The following is a 21,735-nucleotide window of genomic DNA, read 5'->3' as shown; positions in this document are numbered from 1 at the left end:
GTTCTAAGACATGCTTACCTTGGTGTCAAACTTGAAAACTGCCTTGTCAATGCCTGGGGTTTCCATCAGAGAAAACAAAACTCTTTCTTTCATCAGGGTAACTCAATTACAAGGTACAGTAGTTCTGCATGGTGGGTAGGGAGTAGGCAACAAAATCTTATACTTAAAACACAGTCTATTCTTTAGTGAAACACAACACATCTTTAAATACAGAACATTAACCTGTTTGATCTGTTGCTATTAGGACTAGATGTAGGAAGTTCTTTTAAGATATTTCATAGACTTTTTATTTTTTCCACTTGGAAAGAAAATGTGTATATGCATTGATGACACATGTGCAGTTACAATAATGAAGATCTGAAGTCAATTTTGAAATATTTGAAGAAATTTTATTGTTAATTATACTCAGTCTTTTAAAGAAAAAGAAGTTCACACATCTGAAAAGAAATAAGTAAAAAGCGTTTGTGCTTCAACAGGAAATTCTTAATCATATGATTCTTTTCTAAGAGCAATTGCACTAATTTCCAAAGTACCCTGTTAGATGGCTCTCTTTTGGCTGACTTCTCCCTATGTCCACTTCATCCATAAAACTTTTGCCTGGTTCTTGTACTTCTGGCCCTTGACTGAGATGATCTGACTAAAGTCTATTGGGAGGACTGAGTTTAAGGTACTAATGAAAAAACAAAAATGTTGGGCTCCATTTCCCTTTTGTCACCCTGGTCAATGTCATCTTGTGTTTCCTAGGTTCTTATTTGCAGAGAAGACTTTCAGAGAAGGGGTTATCACATGTGCTTGGGATTCATATTCCTAGAACAGCACAGTCAGGTATACCAGTGGTGATAACTAATTCCCAGTTAAGCAGGGAAGAGCTCCTGCACATGCACCAACCCTCATCAGAGATGCAATTACATGTGTGTCAAGGCTGACATTCGGCATCATGTTTCATAGTAAGCATCCGCCCAGAGGGCCGCAGATTTCTTCAAGGCTCTGTGAAAGGAATAAACAAGATCATCAGGAGGTGAGACTGTAATGTTAAGAAAGCTCCTACATGGAATTTGCTCCTCTTCCTGGTTCAGAACAATGTCATTTCCAGCTATATCTGATAAATGTCATCCTCTGTGGATCAATTCTCTTGACTAAATTGTTTTTAGCAGGTGAATTCACCTTTTCTTTATGGAGAACATTGAGATTTTCTTTCATTTTATTCTTTTCTGAGCCTATATATCTGTAAATCCACCCATCCTATATTTACCTGTCAACCCTATTTTATAATATAGAGGACATTTTTCTAGGCTCTGGTGGGACAGCAATGAGTAGGGTGGATGTGAGTCCTGTCCACATGAAATTCCAGGTCTAGCTTGAGAGACACATATTAAATAATTTATTACCCAATATGTTATTTGAATACAATTGTGATAAACTTCACAAATGAAGAGAAGCAGGTGCTGCAAGAGCATGCGACTAATTTAGTTTTGGGGGTCAGAGGAGATAGACATGAGGAAAAGGCATTTGAGTTGAGCCTTGGAGAAAGAATGGCAAATGACAAGATGATGTCAGGGGAGGTGGAGGTTTGGAGGAACATTCCAGGCAGAAGAAAAAGTGGCAAAAGGATAAGATAACTAGGGAAGGGAGTTTCACAGCAACTTAAGGTAGGCTAATTGCATTAATTTCTGGAGGAAATTATCTGGAGGACAGAGAAAGAGGAGGAGCGTGGTAGAGAGTCTGGAGCTGGAGCACTGGTCAGGGATCAGATCAGATCAGGCCTGGCCTTGTTGGTCTCATGTAAGATTGTTTTTTTTCAACCCTAAACTAAAGAGAAATTTATTAAACCCAGGTTACTGGTTGTTAATTTAACCAGCACAACATTCTTTAGGAAATTGTATATGAATGCCTAAGGATGAGTATGGATTTTCAGTTTCTGCATGCCTCACTACTCTTAATTAATCACCCTAGCCTGAGCTGCACATTTATACCCCACTGAACCCTGCAGGCCTCTAAATTTGCAACACTGGACCAGATGATCTGACAGTGTCTCCCACTACTTAAATTCTAACATTTGTAGGAAGCTCTGTGGGGGATAAAAAGGCAAATAATATACAGCCTTGACTTTAAGAAATTTGAAATTTAGTAGGACAGTAAAGCATTTTCGCTAAGCTGTACCTATAGGTAAAAGGTCAGTATTATTATTATTTTGTTGTTGTTGATACGGTTCCCTATGGTGCCATGTATCCATGCTGAGCACACAGGTGACCCTTAATAAATGGTTGTTATATGAATGATTCACAAGCCACTGAATAGTCTGGGGAGTGGCAGTAAATACAAATGAGAGCTGTGAGCCGAGAGAAATTATGTTATTACCTGACAATATCTCCAAATGCCCTCAACATGGGTTTATTCACATAGTGCAATCCGTGCTTGGCACACAGTGACCTCACCAGAGGCGCCACTTTGTGATAATTATGGCGTGGCATTGTGGGGAACAGACTGGAGAAACACACAAGAGATATAAAATTTAGACCTAAAGAAAAACTCTGAGTTTTCTTCCTTCTGTTACCAAATAAAACTATATCAGCAATGCAGGCCCAACCTTGACTTTGCACAATACTGCTGTTCTGGGAAGTTCAAAAACTCCTTCCAAAATACGCTTATCTCTTAACACCTCTGCAAGCCAGGTGGGTGGTGAATGTTTGGGAAATGCTAACAGAATAAATGTTATCTTCATCGAATATGTTTATATTTGGCCAGTTCAGATGAAGGTATGGATTGTCTATCACTTTGAATTACCTAGGGGAGCTGAAGATACCCCTGTCCTCCTTCTCTGTCTCTGTCTTTGTCTCTCTCTTTCTCTCTATCCATCTGATATGGTTTAGCTGTGCCCCCACCCAAATCTCAACTTGAATTATATCTCCCAGATTCCCACGTGTTGTGGGAGGGACCCAAAGGAAGTTAATTGAGTCATGGGGGCCAGTCTTTCCCATGCTATTCTCATGATAGTGAATAAGTCTCACGAGATATGATGGGTTTATCAAGGGTTTCTGCTTTTGCTTCTTCCTCATTTTCTCTTGCCACTGCCATGTAAGAAGTGCCTTTTGCCTCTCGCCATGATTCTGAGGCCTCCCCAGCCATTTGGAACTGTAAGTCCAATTAAGCCCCATTGTCTTCCCAGTCTCGGGTATGACTTTATCAGCAGTGTGAAAACAGACTAATACAGTAAATTGGAACCAGAAGTGGGATGTTGCTGAAAAGATACCTCAAAATGTGGAAACGACTTTGGAACTGGGTAACAGGCAGAGGTTGGAACAGTTTGGATGGCTCAGAATAAGGCAGGAAAATGTGGGAAAGTTTGGAACTTCCTAGAGACTTGTTGAATGGCTTTGCCCAAAATGCTGATAACGATATGGACAATAAGGTCCAGGCTGAGGTGGTCTCAGATGAAGATCAGGAACTTGTTGGGAACTGGAATAAAGGTGACTCTTGTTATGTTTTAGCAAAGAGACTAGGCGGAGGTTCCCAAACACCATCTAACTCCTATCCTACGAAGAGATGAATATTCAATAAGTTCTAGTCATGGCATATAGGAAAAAGTCCTGGGATAGGAATAAGGAGTGAGGAGATACGGGTTTTTATCTAAGGTTTTCCACTAATCACCCAGGTGACTTTCTTGGGTTTTAACTTCGTCTTTGATAAAATGTGAATAATAGTCTTTTTTTGTTTGGCTGAGGTTTTTAAGGAATAACTTGAAGGAAAGGATGAGAAAATTATATGAGCAGGTATAAGAGCTCTTTCCTTCTCTGACTATCCTAAACATGGCTTAGGTAAAGAGGATGTGGACAGTCTCTCCCTTAAATATTCTGGAGATTGACTCTCCAAGTGTTATCATTTTCTCTTTATTTTATGGCCACCTAACTGACTCATTGGTAAAGTATTGCCAATACCATTTGAATATTGCATCAGGGAATGGGTTTTATCATTGATTATTTTGTAACTTCAGATCTAAAGAGATATAGACATTTAAATTAAATTTCAACACAACTTGGTTACCCACTTCTCAAGCCTGCAGGTATCTGAAAATGGAATCAGTGGCACTTTTCCAAGATTTCACTCTAGTTACTCACAATCAATCTTTCTTTCTCTTTCTTTCTTTCTTTTTTCTTTCTTTCTTTCTTTCTTTCTTTTTCTTTCTCTCTCTCTCTCTTTCTTTCTTTCTTTTTCTTTTTTACTTTCTCTTTCTCTCTCTCTCTCCTTCCTTCCTTCCTTCCTTCCTTCCTTCCTTCCTTCCTTCCCCATCATTGCTAATAGAAAGATAGCAGCCTGTAGAAAATGCTCTTTCATTTTTTCCCCTCTGAGACCTTGAGCCTAGGGCCTGATCTGGATTATATTTGGGGGTGTTATAAGTGACTGCACTTGCTCTACTAAGGACTATTCTTGTTACTCACTGGTGCTCGATTTGGAAGTTCAGGTGCCGAGTGAATCAGTCATTGAAAAAGGACTATTCAGTATTACAGGTGGCCAAGACCTGCAAAGAAAAAGCTTATATTAGTTATAAATGAGCCCAAGTGTCAAACAAAGAAAATATTTGAAACCACCTTTGCAAAATTATGACAGTAAGAAAAATCTGACATAGTTGACTATATCTTGCTTCTGATCTCCAAGCTGTCCTTTGTAATTCCTGGGTGTAGGCTAAGCTACCTTTGGGAGGAACTTATTTTGTAGTTTAACCTTAAAGAAAGGATGACAGTAGCCGTTCCCAAAACTAAACTGCTTTTGTGTAACTAATAAAAGGCCATAATGTTAGGATTGTGAGAGGGGCCTGAATTCTGCTAGGATGGAGGCATAGTTTCTATAATTCTTTACTGCTCAGGAGTCATGTGGCCAGAGGTGACAGGATTTGTGACTTTCCCAATTGTGCTTGTAGATAATATCACTATTATAGAACCTAAGATTAATTTTTTGAGATGTTTTTCAGACTGTCCCCACTTGGACCCATGCATGACTCATGACTCGATGGGTCCTGTGGCCCCACCCAAAGGTGGACTGGGAACATTTTCCACACCCCTATAATTTCTTCCCCAACAAGTCAACTAGCACCCATTTCCTAGCCCTCTTCCCATCAAATTGTCCATTGATACAGTTTGCCTGTGTTCCTACTCAAATCTCTTCTTGAATTATAATCCCCATAATCCCCATGTCAAGGGAGGGACCTGGTTCTAAGTCAGTGTGGTTTGAAAGATTCTCCCCCAGGAACTCCATCATTACCTGAGTGGTGAGCCAGTCCCGGTTCTCCTCTGTGCTCATTCTCATTGTTACGTGGCTCATCTGGGTAACATATACAATCCAAGGACTTTCAAGAAACCTTTTGGAGGAATAAAAGGAGGGAGTGATGACTGTTTGGGGTGTTTCAGTAGCAAATACTGGGCTTGCATAACCCCTGGTAGAGCTGGTTGATCATTGGAGGAAATGAAAGAGACTCAAAGTTTCCAGTAAAATGGTGGTCTTTCTTTTTCTTATTTGAAAGATCTTTATATCAAGAGATGACACTCTAAGCATTCAGCCACATGACTGCCAAATGTATAGGAGCAGAGCCTCTAAAGTTTTCTGTAGCTCTAGTGCAAAGATCAAAACCACTAGGGAAATTTAAGGGCATATGCAAACTGGTTGACAGCCTCGGCTTTGTCCTCAGATAAGAGGTGGATTCAAGTTCTGTTTTGGCATTGGCCTTGGCTCTTACTTGCTCTTACATGCCCTTGGGCATATGATTTAATCTCCTTAAACTTCAGTTCCTTTAGCAGAAAAATGACCATGATACTATCTACACTGCAGAGTTGCGTGAGGATTAAATCAAATAAGATAATGCATGTAAAGCCTTTAACAAAGTGTCTGATGCATAGTAGCTACAATTATTCAATTATTTAGGACTTAGAATAATGTGGCAACAGAATGAGGGAGGATTACATTGGAAAATTGGAGAGGACTATTCGAGCAAAAATGCGTTGGAAGTCGTTTTGCTTTGGGAAAACCTCTAGTCATAAAAGAACTTAAAAAAAAATCCTTCCCTGTCATTCTTTGGTAGGGATTACTATGTCTACCTAGATTACAGTTTTAAGGACTTAGGGTTCAACTGAAATGCTTCAATTAGGAATCCAGGAAGTGGGTAAAAAATGGAGATTGGGCAAATTTTTTTTGCAAAGAGCTCGTCTTATTCAACTATTTCAACTTTTTTTTTCACATTTGCTTAAAAACACCTCAGCTGCAAGAAATGGGGCATGATGTCATAATCTAATCTCTCTTAAAGCTAATGACAAATAGCTCTGATAGGGAAAGGATGAGGATCTTCTGGATTACTGGAATAAAATAGTATTCTTACTTGACCAAATATATGAGCAACATGGTCCCGAAGATTCCATAGTAAAGGCCAAACGTGATGAAATATCAGATGTAAAAGCTGCTAACCCAGGCGATGTCCTGCAGAGAAAAGCACTTGAAAGTTATACACCCTGAACATGATTTCATTTCCTCTTCATTGGCCTGGGATCCCTTCATGTTCTGGCTAAATCTTATGCCCTGTTATTCAAGGAAGCTGTATCTGGAGAGGACACAGCATTTTCATTTTCCCTCTTCTACTTGGTCTAGTTTCGGAGAATGAGCCACATTACTCACCACCCAATATCTTCGGAGGTACATCGCTTGCATGGATGGCAGTTTGAGATATACTGGCATGAAGAGTGGGAGCCAAACTGAAATAGAACAAAAAATGATGCTGAATAAATAAGCAGAATGTGTTCATGTGTATTTAATGTTTAGCTCCCACTTAGAAGTGAGAACATGCAGTGTTTGGTTTTCTGTTCCTGCGTTAGTTCACCTAGGATAATGGCCTCCATCTCCATCCATGTTGCTTCAAAGGACGTTATCTTATTCTTTTGAATGGATGTGTAGTATTCCATGGTGTATACGTACCACATTTTATCTAAGCAGTCTACCACTGATATGCATTTAGGCTGATTCCATGTCTTAGCTATTGTGAGTAGTGATGCCTCCCGAGACACACAATTTATCTGTATAACAAACCTGCACATGTACCCTTGAAACTAAAATAAAAGTAAAAAAAAAAAAAAGGAAAATCACCAGTAATCTTACTACCCAGATATTACCATAAATATTTTGAATATAGGTATATTAACATATGTTCTAAAAATTGGTATTATGCTACCTGTAGTACTGTTTTTTACACTATCTTTAAAAAGAAAACATATAATGACCATCTTCCCATTTCTCTAAATATTTTCCAGCATCTTTTTTTTAAAATTATACTTTAAGTTCTGGGATACATGTACAGAACGTGAAGGCTTGTTACATAGGTATACACGTGCCATGGTTGTTTGCTGCACCCATCAACCCATCATCTACATTAGGTTGTTCTCCTAATGTTATCCCTCCCCTAACCCCCAACCCACCAACAGCCCCTGGTATGTGATGTTCGTCTTCCTGTGTCCATGTGTTCTCATTGTTCATCTCCCACTTATGAGTGAGAACATGCAGTATTTGGTTTTCTGTTCCTCTGTTAGTTTGCTGAGAATGATGGTTTTCAGCTTCACCCATGTCCCTGCAAAGGACATGAACTCATCCTTTTTTATGGCTGCATAGTATTCCACAGTAAATATGTGACACATTTTCTTTATCCAGTCTAATATTAATGGGCTTTTGGGTTGGTTCCAAGTCTTTGCTATTGTGAATAGTGTTGCAATAAACATATGTGTGCATGTGTCTTTACAGTAGAATGATATATAATCCTTTGGGTATATACCCAGTAATGGGATTGCTGGGTCAAATGGTATTTCTGGTTCTAGATTCTTAAGGAATCACCACACCGTCTTCCACAATGATTGAACTAATTTACACTCCCAACGACAGTATAAAAGCATTTCTATTTCTCCACATCCTCTCCAGCATCTGTTGTTTCCTGCTTTTTTAATGATTGTCATTCTAACCGGCATGAGATGGTATCATATTGTGGTTTTGATTTGCATTTCTCTAATGACCAGTGATGATGAGCTTTTTTTTTCATATGTTTGTTGGCCACATAAATGTCTTCTTTTGAGAAGTGTCTGTTCATATCATTTGCCCAATTTTTGGTGGGGTTGTTTGTTTTTTTCTTGTAAATTTGTTTAAGTTCCTTGTAGATTCTGGATATTAGACCCTTGTCAGATGGATAGATTACAAAATTTTCTCCCATTCTGTAGGTTGCCTCTTCACTCTGATGATAGTTTCTTTTGCTGTACAGAAGCCCTTTAGTTTAATTAGATCCCATTTGTCAATTTTGGCTTTTGTTGCCATTGCTTTTGGTGTTTTCGACATGAAGTCCTTGCCCATGCCTATGTCCTAAATGGTATTGCCTAGGTATGTCCTGAATGGTATTGCCTAGGTTTTCTTCTAGGGTTTTTATGGTTTTAGGTCTTACATTTGAGTCTTTAATCCATCTTGAGTTAATGTTTGTATAAGGTGTAAGGAAGGGGTCCAGTTTCAGTTTTCTTCATATGGCTAGACAGTTTTCCCAACACCGTTTATTAAATAGGGAATCATTTCCCCATTGCTTGTTTTTGTCAGGTTTGTCAAATATCAGAAAGTTGTAGATGTGTGGCATTATTTTTGAGGCCTCGGTTCTGTCCCATTGGTCTACATCTCTGTTTTCATACCAGTACCATGCTGTTTTGGTTACCATAGTATAGTTTGGTATACTTGTAGTATAGTTTGAAGTCAGGTAGTGTGATGCCTTCAGTTTTGTTCTTTTTGCTGAGGATTGTCTTGGCTATATGGGCTTTTTTAAAATTTAAAGTAGTTTTTTCTAATTTTGTGAAGAAAGTCAATGGTAGCTTGATGATGATACCGTTGAATCTGTAAATTACTTTGGGCAGTATGGCCATTTTCATGATATTGATTCTTCCTATTCATGAGCATGGTATATTTTTACACTTGTTTGTGTCCTCTTTTATTTCCTTGAGCAGTGCTTTGTAGTTCTCCTTGAAATGATCCTTCACGTTCCTTGTAAGTTGTATTCCTAGGTATTTTATTATCTTTGTAGCAATTGTGAATGGAAGTTCACTCATGATTTGGCTTTCTGTTTGTCTGTTATTGGTGTATAGGAATGCTTGTGGTTTTTGTACGTTGATTTTGTATCCTGAGACTGCTGAAGTTGCTGATCAGCTTAAGGAGATTTTGGGCTGAAATGATGGGGTTTTCTAAATATACAATCATGTCATGTTCAAACAGAGACACTTTGACTTCCTCTCTTCCAATTTGAATTCCTTCTTTCTCTTGATTGCCCTGGCCAGAAACTTTCAATACTATGTTGAATAGGAGTGGTGAGAGAGGTTGTCTTGTGCCAATTTTCAACGGGAATACTTCCAGCTTTTGCCCATTCAAATTGATATTGGCTGTGGGTTTGTCATAAATAGCTCTTATTATTTTGAGATACTTTCCATCAATACCTAGATTATTGAGAGTTTTTAGCATAAAGCGGTGTTGAATTTTATCAAAGGCCTTTTCTGCAACTATTGAGACAATCGTGGTTTTTGTCATTGGTTCTGTTTATGTGATGGATTACATTTATTTATTTGCATATGTTGAACCAGCCTTGAATCCCGACTTGATCTTGGTGGATAAGCTTTTGGATGTGCTGCTGGATTTGGTTTGCCAGTATTTTACTAAGGATTTTCGCACTGATGTTCATCAGGGATATTGTCCTAAAATTTTCTTTTTTTGTTGTGTCTCTGCCAGTTTTTGGTATTAGGATGATCCAGCATCTGTTTTGTAATTACTATGTTGTATTTTTATAATGTACTTAATACATTTATTTAATAAATCCAGTAAATATATTTAATTAAAAAATGTGACCCCAATGCAAGTCAGCAGGAGTCTATCTCCTTAATGCAGCATTCCTGGAATGCTGGCCCCAAGGAAAGATGCAAGGTGGAGATCCACAGCTTCATCCTGGACTGCACTGGGCATTTCAAGTCTAAAAGGCTGGGCTAGGAATTTGGTCAGTAGCTCCAGGTTCAAGCTGCCTCAAAGAAGCGAGGAAAGCTTGGGAGATTTGAGTCATTTTTGATGAAAGCATCCCTGAAGAGCTTCTGCTATCAGCTTTCAAGTTTTTTCAAGGTACTTGGAGTCCTTCAGTCTCCCTGGATCTTTGGGATTTAGCCCCATTACAGTGTGTTGAGGTGTCAGTGATAAAGAAGGTATACTCATTTCCTGGTCAGAGTTATTTACCTGCCTCTCTCCCAGCATCATTGAGGCTTCCCAGGCACAGAGGATCCTTAAGGACATCCTCTGGCTTTTGACAAAGGCTGTCTCCCTGGTCGAACTTTAGTTAGGATCCTCTGAGCCCTCTTCTTGACTAGGCCTCAACCTTGGCCTACGAGAATTGCAGACTCTCAGCACAAATGATTTCATCCACTCTCCAAACTAAGAAACTTGAACAAACACTAGCATAGTTTCTCAAAGCTCAAGGCCATCTCTCTGGGGTAATCCCAGCATCCTTGATGTTTTTACCTGAGAAAGCTCAATGCTGCCAAAATAATTTACTGTTTATTCTGGCCAGTATCTGACTATAGGCACCTGACACCCCTTTTTCTTGGAGCATTTACTTTAGGACACTGACAATTGTAAATCCTTTGTGTCTTCCTTTGAGATGTAGCTTCTATACTCCAGAAATGTATTTCTCAGGGGCCTGGTAACAATCCCTTTGAAATCTAGCCATCAAGAAGGCTGGGGCTGTTATCTGTCAGTCTATTTGGGAGGATAGGAGCCAAACTTTGATAAGTACCAGTTAGCAGACACAGACAGCCTGGACAAATCTTATCAACCAACTCCTCCACCCCCTACCCCATCTCCCAGTGTCTTTCAGTACTTTTCCTTTATATGTTCCAGCATTTAAAAGCCTCTCTCTCACTTTTGCGTCAGGAGAATTAAGCTCAGTTTATGGTGAAGTCTCTCTCCCCTAGTGCAATTGCCTGAATATAATTTGTCTTGCTGCCTTTAACAAATGTCTGGTTTTGTTTCTTTTTGACAGTTTGAGTATGACTCATTTGCACCCGAGATGTTAAGCTAGCATTTGCCGGGAAAGGCCACAATAAAACAGCTCTTGGTGGTGACAGTGTGGTTTGTGAGGTGGGCATTTTGCAGTGAATTCACACCATTCCCTCATTTCTCATAAGGGAAGGGCATATTGCCCCACTACAGACAGGGGAGGTAAACACATGTTTCTCAGGAAAGTTCACAGAAGAAAGTCCAACAGCATTTTCTTATGCAAACACACATCTAGTTAGGCTGGGAATCGGCTACCTTTTAAAAAAGGGGCGCCAATGAGAACACATGGACGCAGGAAGAGGAACATCACACACCGGGGACTGTTGTGGGGTGGGGGTAGGGGGGAGGGATAACATTAGGAGAGATACCTAATGCTAAATGATGAGTTAATGGGTGCAGCACATGGCACATGTATACATATGTAACAAACCTGCACGTTGTGCACATGTACCCTAAAACTTAAAGTATAATAATAATAATTAAAAAAAAATAAATAAAAATAAATAAAAATGGGGCACCAATGTCCTCATTCCTCTTTCAGGTTATGCAAGAGAAGCGGGGCAGGTGAGAGTGCAGGATGGGGGAGGCTGAATTCCAACTGTGGAGGAGCCAGCAGTGATGGTCAATCTCACACTTCAAAAAATTTGCCCCCTGCTGTCCTCCTCTGGCATGATAGGTGTGTGGCCTACACGTGGGCAAATCAGATCATCTGCAACTGTGTTTCTCAACCCCAGCACTGCTGGCAATTTGGGTGAGATGATTATTTTTATGGGGGACTGTCCTTTGCATCGCGGAATGTTTAGCAGCATCCCTGGCTTCTATCCACTGACTGCCAATACGTTCCCCCTTCCTCTGTTGCGATAACCAAAAAAATGTCTTTAGACTGCCTCTGGGAGGCAAAATTGCTCGGGTTGAGAACAACTGGACTACAGGAAATGTTTGGTTCCTTCCCTGATTTTGGTTTAACCCCCAGATGTATGTTTTAGTTGGGCGGATTTGGGGGTTTCTTTTTTTTGTGAGCTGCTATGAGTTTGATACTGGTTAAGAGCAAAGGCTCTTTGCTTATGATGTTCTTTTACTGGTATCAGATTTACTCAGCTACCTTTATTTTCCTTCAAACTTGACCCACATGCCCACACTCAGATATATATGTCTCATGCCTTCCCACAGCTGTATGCAGGTCATGGGAGCAGACAGCTTTCTTCCACACAAGAGCACTGCACATGCCCTTTATTCCCCTGCCTCTCCATTTCCGGTGTCACACTGCAAATGCTTCAGATTTATTTCCCCATGTCTACTTCCTTCCTACACAAACACCATTATTCTTTTCTCTTGATAGATGTTTGGTCTTTCCAGAATGACAGTCCTAGATGCAGGCCCCTTGACTGGCAGCCTGCCTTCCCTCCCTCGTTGGGTATCTCCTTCCTTCCCCATCCAACTCTCAGAATGATGAGGTGCCCTTTAAAAAGGCTGTTTACTTTTCCATTTCCCTTTGCCGATTTCCACCCCAGTGAGTATAAATAAGACATTCTGCTTTGCTCAGTAGCAATAGGACATGGGCTGGTCTCTGTGAGAGCATTCCAATCGGCCTTCTCCCTTGACAAGTACTTGCTTCAAGTAAATGGGATACAAGGAATGTGGCTCTGGGAGACTCACCTTTGTAGAAGTACAGGTGCTGCTTTTCATAGTTGATGTATTTGATTTTCTTCTTGCCGTACTGAATAGAGAGATAATAAAACTAAAATAAGATACCATACTTCTGGTCATCACACTCGAGGATGCATGTGCATGTGTATGTGTGTGTGTGTATGTGTGTGTGTGCACATGCATGTGTGTATGTCTAAAATCTTTATGGGAAGAGCCATCTGATCAGTGTTCATCGGCTTTCAAATCTGAGGAACTAGAAGAACCAGAACCAGGATGGGAGGAAATATTGTGGCATCTTTTTGCTTCAATTATATGTGGGTAATTCTGGCACAAATGGAATATTCCATTTGACTGTAGGAATTGTGATCTTTTTTTGTTCTTATGGGAATCATTTTGAATTTTTTTCTTTTTATGTGAGGTGGAATGGTCACTGAAATGGGACATTTCAGAGTTTTTCTTGTGCTTCTTCAACTATGGCATTTAGGATTCTGCTCCATATTCATTCATTCATCCAACAGATGTATGATTCATTCATCACAGTCAAGAATTTTCTTTTAAATTCATTCATCCGAAAGATACTAAATGGTAATATGATAGAAGATATAGTTGTGGCCTCTCCTGTCTGTCTCATCTTTCTTCTTTGTGTTCTCATCATGGAAATCACACTATCATTTATTATTTTAGCACATGATGACAGCACATATAATATCTATTATACATTATATAATTACAGTATAATAATATAATTATAATATTACATTCACTACTGAAAATTTGATTCATTTTCTAGGAGTCTCCTTAGTTAATCTGGCATATATTCAGGGCACAAAGCAAATGCTTTGAAAGGAGGATAGAAGTAATGATTATATCTCTAGTATCTGGCAGACACTCAATAAATGTTTATTGAAGGAATTAACGAACGAATGATAATTCATACTCACTCTATATTTTTGCCCTTCAGTTACAACTCTGGGCAGTGTTTGACTCTTGCTTTCTCCTTTCCTTTGATATCTTTCCTCCTATGAATAGATTTCTTCTCGTATTTGGATTGTATAGTTGGTCCTTCCTTCTCTTATTGTCAAAAATTACAAAAAATATCATAGTGATAAAGTAATAATAGCTATTTGCAGTTATTCCTAAACCTTTAAATATTTTAGGAACAGGAAACACGGTAAAGGGACTAGTTGGAAGTGCGTGGGAGTGGACAAACAGTAATGGACAGATTTTGAGTATCACCTTAAAGGAGGATTCGGTCTTCCAGCATATAAGCACAGGACATAGAAGAATATAAATGCTTGCTGAAGAAACTTAACATTTGAATAAAGTATTAGAAAGGCAGACAGTAAAGAAGGAAGAAGGGAAAAGCCCGGGGCTGATTAGAAATGTTTTTGATGTGAAACTACTGAATTTTAGAGTTTAAATAAATAATTGTAAGTAATGTCTTCTGCAGTGGCTTTGAAATTATGTTATATAGAACTCTAAGGTTTTAGGGATGTCCCAGGAGCAGCTTCAGAACTTGGAGAGGTAGCCTCTATTGTTTGTGAAGAGGTAGCATGTGTGCTGAAAATAGCTCTATAGAAGGCATGTCTGAACTCAAGCTGCTTCATGAACTTCCCTGAGACAAACTCCCTTGCTCTCTAGGGGGAAGGGGAGATATGAGGGGACAATTGGAGAAATCAATACTTCAGAATTCTAATGATGATCATAGAAACCCACAAACATCAGGGAAGTCCAATGTGTTTGTGGAATCATTGTCAAAAGCAACTGATTTGTGATCACAGCACCAAGAATTTTTTCAAAGCAAGAGACCTTGTTTTCTATTTCAGCTAGGGAAAAGGGTGAGTCTCCCAAAGATGAAAAAAACTACTTTCAAAAAGTTGCACAATTTTTGGTTAATGTACCAGATAGGCAACAACTGAGAAGGCTATACCATTTTATTTTTATAAAACTCCTAGTTTTTCTAGGAGATAGCAAACTCTTCCCAAGTACCTGACTCTCAGGTACTTCATTTGAGGGGAGGCACTTTTCTTTGGTTATCCTTATATCTCCTATGCTTAAGAAATATTCCCTCCTAAAAATCTCGGTAATTGACATTGTCCTTTACATGATGGTTTTAAGTTGGAGTTTTTTTTTTTATTATACTTTAAGTTTTAGGGTACATGTGCACATTGTGCAGGTTAGTTACATATGTATACATGTGCCGGGCTGGTGCGCTGCACCCACTAACTCGTCATCTAGCATTAGGTATATCTCCCAGTGCTATCCCTCCCCCCACCCCACCACAGTCCCCAGAGTGTGATATTCTCCTTCCTGTGTCCATGTGATCTCATTGTTCAATTCCCACCTGTGAGTGAGAATATGCGGTGTTTGGTTTTTTGTTCTTGCGATAGTTTACTGAGAATGATGATTTCCACTTTCATCCATGTCCCTACAAAGGACATGAACTCATCATTTTTTATGGCTGCATAGTATTCCATGGTGTATATGTGCCACATATTCTTAATCCAGTGTATCATTGTTGGACATTTGGGTTGGTTCCAAGTCTTTGCTATTGTGAATAATGCCGCAATAAACATACGTGTGCATGTGTCTTTATAGCAGCATGATTTATAGTTATTTGGGTATATACCCAGTAATGGGATGGCTGGGTCAAATGGTATTTCTAGTTCTAGATCCCTGAGGAATCGCCACACTGACTTCCACAATGGTTGAACTAGTTTACAGTCCCACCAACAGTGTAAAAGTGTTCCTGTTTCTCCACATCCTCTCCAGCACCTGTTGTTTCCTGACTTTTTAATGATCGCCATTCTAACTGGTGTGAGATGGTATCTCATAGTGGTTTTGATTTGCATTTCTCTGATGGCCAGTGATGATGAGCATTTTTTCATGTGTTTTTTGGATGCATAAATGTCTTCTTTTGAGAAGTGTCTGTTCATGTCCTTTGCCCACTTTTTGATAGGGTTGTTTGTTTTTTTCTTGTAAATTTGTTTGAGTTCATTGTAGATTCTGGATATTAGCCCTTTGTCAGATGAGTAGATTGCGAAAATTTTCTCCCATTTTGTAGGTTGCCTGTTCACTCTGATGGTGTTTCTTTTGCTGTGCAGAAGCTGTTTATTTTAATTAGATCCCATTTGTCAATTTTGTCTTTTGTTGCCATTGCTTTTGGTGTTTTGGACATGAAGTCCTTGCCCATGCCTATGTCCTGAATGGTAATGCCTAGGTTTTCTTCTAGGGTTTTTATGGTTTTAGGTCTAACGTTTAAATCTTTAATCCCTCTTGAATTGATTTTTGTATAAGGTGTAAGGAAGGGATCCAGTTTCAGCTTTCTACATATGGCTAGCCAGTTTTCCCAGCACCATTTATTAAATAGGGAATCCTTTCCCCATTGCTTGTTTTTCTCAGGTTTGTCAAAGATCAGATAGTTGTAGGTATGCGGCGTTATTTCTGAGGGCTCATGATTATCTCAATAGATGCAGAAAAAGCCTTTGACAAAATTCGACAACGCTTCATGCTAAAAACTCTCAATAAATTAGGTATTGATGGGACGTATTTCAAAATGATAAGAGCTATCTATGACAAACCCATAGCCAATATCATACTGAATGGGCAAAAACTGGAAGCATTCCCTTTGAAAACTGGCACAAGACAGGGATGCCCTCTCTCACCACTCCTATTCAACATAGTGTTGGAAGTTCTGGCCAGGGCAATTAGGCAGGAGTAGGAAATAAAGGGTATTCAATTAGGAAAAGAGGAAGTCAAATTGTCCCTGTTTGCAGACGACATGATTGTATATCTAGAAAACCCCATTGTCTCAGCCCAAAATCTCCTTAAGCTGATAAGCAACTTCAGCAAAGTCTCAGGATACAAAATCAATGTGCAAAAATCACAAGCATTCTTATACACCAACAACAGACAAACAGAGAGCCAAATCATGAGTGAACTCCCATTCACAATTGCTTCAAAGATAATAAAATACCTAGGAATCCAGCTTACAAGGGATGTGAAGGACCTCTTCAAGGAGAACTACAAACCACTGCTCAAAGAAATAAAAGAGGATACAAACAAATGGAAGAACATTCCATGCTCATGGGTAGGAAGAATCAATATCGTGAAAATGGCCATACTGCCCAAGGTAATTTACAGATTCAATGCCATCCCCATCAAGCTACCAATGATTTTCTTCACAGAATTGGAAAAAACTACTTTAAAGTTCATATGGAACCAAAAAAGAGCCCGCATCGCCAAGTCAATTCTAAGCCAAAAGAACAAAGCTGGAGGCATCACACTACCTGACTTCAAACTATACTACAAGGCTACAGTAACCAAAACAGCATGGTACTGGTACCAAAACAGAGATATAGATCAATGGAACAGAACAGAGCCCTCAGAAATAAGTTGGAGTTTTAAAAAGTAATAATTAACTGAGAAATTCTGAAGATGGTTTTCCCCCTCCTTTTTTCTGTTGTTTAAGAAGCTCAAATTAGAGGTGAGACCTCTAGATCTCTTCCATGGCATTTGGGCTGTAGTTCATGTGTAAATGCACCAAAATGAACATGAACTAAATATAACAGCATAGTCTTTTCTAACTGGGCTAGAATTAGTTGAGATAACTAGCTATATGAACGTATGTGACCTAGTGCTTATTGAATATATTGACCTATATTCTCTCAGTGAATGTTTCTCCATGCCCTGTTTAAACCTCAGACAGTCATTGCAACTCCAGTCATCTGGTTCCACGATCTAACATTGGCTTGTATTGCCTCAGAGGAAATGACAGGCACTGGGCAGGGACCCATCTGTCACTGGGATTGCTCAGAGTAACGTGGATTTCCATATTTCCTGCCGTGGGAGGTTGGACTGGATGATCTGTAAGGTCATAGACTTAATGGTTACGGCTCTAAATCGCCTTGTATTCTTACAGCCCCAGATTCAGTTATTTCAAATCTGTATTTTGAACCTAAAAGAAGGAGAGATGTTCTCAGATTGTGTGTGAAGCCAGAATTTCCAGCTTGATCTTTCCAAGGCAAGGCTGTAAGCCTTTCCAGGAACCACTTCCAGGAATATTTCCTCGGTGCTCAAGATTTCTAAGTGTACCTTGACAGGTTGTGAATCTCCAAGGAGAAAAAGTGGGCCCGTGTCAATATCTGGGTCTTTGGGGTAGATGTTCGGCTTTACGTGTTGTTCAAAGTGCCAGTAATTCCACCGGTCTGCTGACAGGCCCTGAGGAGAAGAGAGGGCTTGTTACTTGAAATAATTCTTTCCTGAAATACCCTTCACTGTCAGAGTTTTCTGCATGCATCCCCAAAGTCAAAATAAGATATTTGAGTTTCTCTAGCTTGCCTCCACTGCTGAGCCACAGCATGACTCATCGGACAGAGGCGCTCATAGCTTACAAAGAAATAATTCTCTGATCCAGAAACACAACTTTAGGCTAAAAGTCTTGGTAAGGAAAATCATAAAAGCTGGTTGAAAACAAATGTTTTCCCATCCTTCTCTTATTTGATCTTCATTAAAATAAATCTGAAGGTAGCTGGGGCAGAGAGTATTTTTTCTATTTTACATATAAAGAAGACTTAGCTCCGAGACTTTAATTAGTTCTGGGGAAAAAGATGCGGCCCCAGGTATCTTACTTCAATGAGTGTTTCAAAGAATCATGGATCTGAAGTGATCTCCCTGGGGGTCTTGGCTCAGATCCTTGCATGTCCCGGCTTCAATGCTGTCATACAAAAATAAATGAGAATAAAAAGATTTTAGCACATGCCAATCTTGAGTCACCTCTGATTAGGTTTTTGTGTTTTTTTTCTTTTTTAATCATAGAAAGTCTGAAATCTTAATAGAGCAAAGAATTTGGAGGCATATCAACCTAGTTACCTATGCTGGATGTATAAATACTGCTGCATCGTTTCGGCAAATCACCCAACCTCTTTGAGGCTCAGTTCTATCTCCGGTAAATAACATAAGGACATTTACCTCCGTGGGTGGTCTGGGGAGTTATGAGGTGACGTATGTAAAATGTTGGCATATTAAGTTTTTCCTCCTTTATGTTAATCATTTACAGAAGAATGAGCAGCAGTAGTAGTTTTTATTGCATATTTGACATAGCTTAGCAAGCAGTCTATACATGTTCTAGTCCGCTCTGTCCAATGCAATAGCCATTAGCACATGTGGTTATTGAACACTTGAAAAGCGACCGAATAAAGACAAGCTGTAAGTATAAAATACCTACTGGATTTTGAAGATTCAGTATGAAAAAAGGAATGTAAAATATTTCATCAATAATTTTTACATTGATTACATGTTGAAATAATACTGTTTTGAATATATATGGAGTAATAAACTTACCTTTTAAATATGACTATTGAAAAATTTAAAATGCATATGTCATTTTAATATGGTGCATTATATTTCTGTTGGAGAATGCTGGTCATAGTAGAAGGGGATGGCTCTTTATTTGAAAACCTGTAAGCATTAGCATTGTCTTTCCATAGTCTTCTTTGCAGTTGTTTCTTAGCAACCCCCATCGCATCCCCAGTTAACACTCCCTAAACTTGCAATCCTCCAGCCTGACTCTCTATCCTGAATCTTATGCCTGAATGGGGACTTTCCAAATATATATATATTTAGATCTCTGTCGCTCTCTCTCTACCCCCCACCCAGAAGGTGGGGACAGAAATTGTTAAGTGTAGTTTGTGACACATTGAGCTTGACTATCATGAAATATCATATATATATGATATATATGTGATATATATATGTGTATGTGTGTGTATGTATGTGTGTGTGTGTATATGTGTGTGTGTGTGTGTATATATATATATTTGGATATTTCATGATACTCAAGCCTCAACATGTCACAAACTATACTTAACAATTTCTGTCCCCCCTTCCAGGGCCCCATCAGTGCTCTGTGTTTCTTCCATCAAATTGCATATGATGGGTACAAAGTTACAGCTAGACAGGAAAAATGAGTTTGGTGTTCTATTACACATAGGGCAAGGGTCCCCAGCCCCCGGGCCACGAACCAGTGCCAGTCTGTGGCCTGTTAGGAACTGGGCTGCATAGCAGAAGGTGAGTGGCAGGCGAGCAAGGGAAGCTTCATCTATGTTTACAGCTACTCCCCATCATTCTCATTACAGCCTGAGCTCTGCCTCCTGTGAGATCAGCTGCAGCATTAGATTCTCATAGGAGCACAAATCCTATTGTAAACTGCACATGTGAGGGATCTAGGTTACATGCTCCTTATGAGAATCTAATGCCTGATGATCTGTCACTGTCTCCCATCACCCCAGATGGGACCCAGTAGTTGCAGGAAAACAAGCTCAGAGCTCCCACTGATTCTACATTATGGTAAATTGTATAATTATTTCATTATTACAGTGTAATAATAATAGAAATAAAGTGCACAATAAATGTAATGTGCTTGAATCTCCTGAAACCACACCCCACCCACTGGTCCATGGGAAAATTGTCTTCCATGAAACCAGTCCCTGGTGCCAGAAAGATTGAGGACCACTGCAGTAGGGTGACTGTAGCTAACAATCAGGTATTATATATTTCAAGATAGCTAGAAGAGAGGATATTGAATGTTACAACAAAGAAACGATAAATGTTTAAAGTGATGAATATCCTAATAACCTTGACTTGATCATTACACAACGTACATATGTATTGAAACATCATAGTGTAGCTCATAAATACATACAATTACTATGTGTCGATTATAAATAAAAATAAAATAAAATGATAAAAGATTTTTTAAATTGCATATGACCTACTTAATCTTGCAATTGTGTATTTATTCACACATTCATTATTTATTTTGAATTATGTCCTAGGTGTCAGATACTTACTGAGCTAGGCATTTGGAACATAAATATAAACATGATAAAATGGGGTTTCCACACTTAGGAAACATATAATCTAATGGGAGCAGTAGACAACTGAACAAGGACAATATGATAAGGAGAGATTCTCCTTTTCAATTAAGTCCCCTGAGAACCAATGTTTGGATTCTTCCGCCAGCTGACTGTACTCTTTTAGCCAATGACAATCTGTGGTGAGTAGTAATGTGGGAGTCCGGTTTGGATCCATGATATGACGGGAAGCAGATCTTAACAGGTAAAGCTTAGAATAATGGTCAGAGTAATTATGGGTGTGATCCAAATAAATGTCTTCCCTTGGCCCATCTTTCTGGAAGCCACTATTTCCAGAGACAAGGGAAAGAAAGTACTCCACAGGCAAGAGAGGATTATCAGCGGCATGCCAAATAGGCTGCCCCTTCGCCAAATTCTAGGCAGGAACAACCCTGTCATTCCTCATTTCCACATTAGGTCTATTCTCAGTGCGGTAGAGAAAGGGCGGGGAATATCACACATTGGGGCCTGTTGCGGGGTGCGGGGCTGGGGGAGGAATAGCATTAGGAGAAATACCTAATGTAAATGATGAGTTGATGGTTGCAGCAAACCCTCATGGCACATGTATATCTATGTTTCAAACATGCACATTGTGCACATGTACCCTAGAACTTAGGGTATTAAAAAAAAAAAGAATGAACCCAGGCTTTGGAATGAAACCTACCTAAATTTAATCCCTGCTTGGCCATCTATTTAGGTATGTGACCTTGAGCAATTTCCTCATCTGTAAAATGGATGAGGCTTCTTAGAGGATTGCAGAAAATAACATGCTTGACACTTTCCTTTTCCTTACCAAAATAAAATGTTTTAGGATGTCATCATGGAATCAGTATAGGCCAGATTTTCTAGGAAGATCTTAATTTCAAATGTTCTGTCCCACTATCCCTATAATGAGACTTGACTCTTAGTTTTTTTATATGCACATACTGATGAATATGAAAAATATGCTACAAGGAGTCCACTTTGTTTTTAGTATTGCACAGTAGTCCAAAATGTATGCAAACATTTCATGGTTTATTTTGGGAAGTGCTCTTTTATTGTACAAACACTGGAAAGACCAGAACATATACATTTTTGCACAGTTGGTGAATGA

At 39.2% G+C, this 21,735-nt stretch overlaps 1 protein-coding gene across 1 annotated transcript in view; it reads right to left on the bottom strand.

The window, feature by feature from the left end:
- Positions 1–935: 935 nt before the first annotated feature.
- FADS2B (fatty acid desaturase 2B) overlaps positions 936–21,735 on the bottom strand; it is a 37,513-nt gene continuing 16,713 nt past the window's right edge. The window contains 8 exon segments of the mRNA XM_016922374.4: positions 936–987; positions 2,359–2,484; positions 4,437–4,516; positions 5,257–5,353; positions 6,365–6,477; positions 6,658–6,734; positions 12,739–12,799; positions 17,824–17,949. Coding sequence (XP_016777863.4) covers positions 936–987; positions 2,359–2,484; positions 4,437–4,516; positions 5,257–5,353; positions 6,365–6,477; positions 6,658–6,734; positions 12,739–12,799; positions 17,824–17,949 — 732 coding nt within the window.

The sequence above is a fragment of the Pan troglodytes genome, chromosome 9 (assembly GCF_028858775.2).
Source record: "Pan troglodytes isolate AG18354 chromosome 9, NHGRI_mPanTro3-v2.0_pri, whole genome shotgun sequence".
In the NCBI taxonomy this organism is placed as follows: domain Eukaryota; kingdom Metazoa; phylum Chordata; class Mammalia; order Primates; family Hominidae; genus Pan; species Pan troglodytes.
Note: the sequence above shows the minus strand (reverse complement) of the source record. Positions and strands in the feature narration are given on the sequence as shown.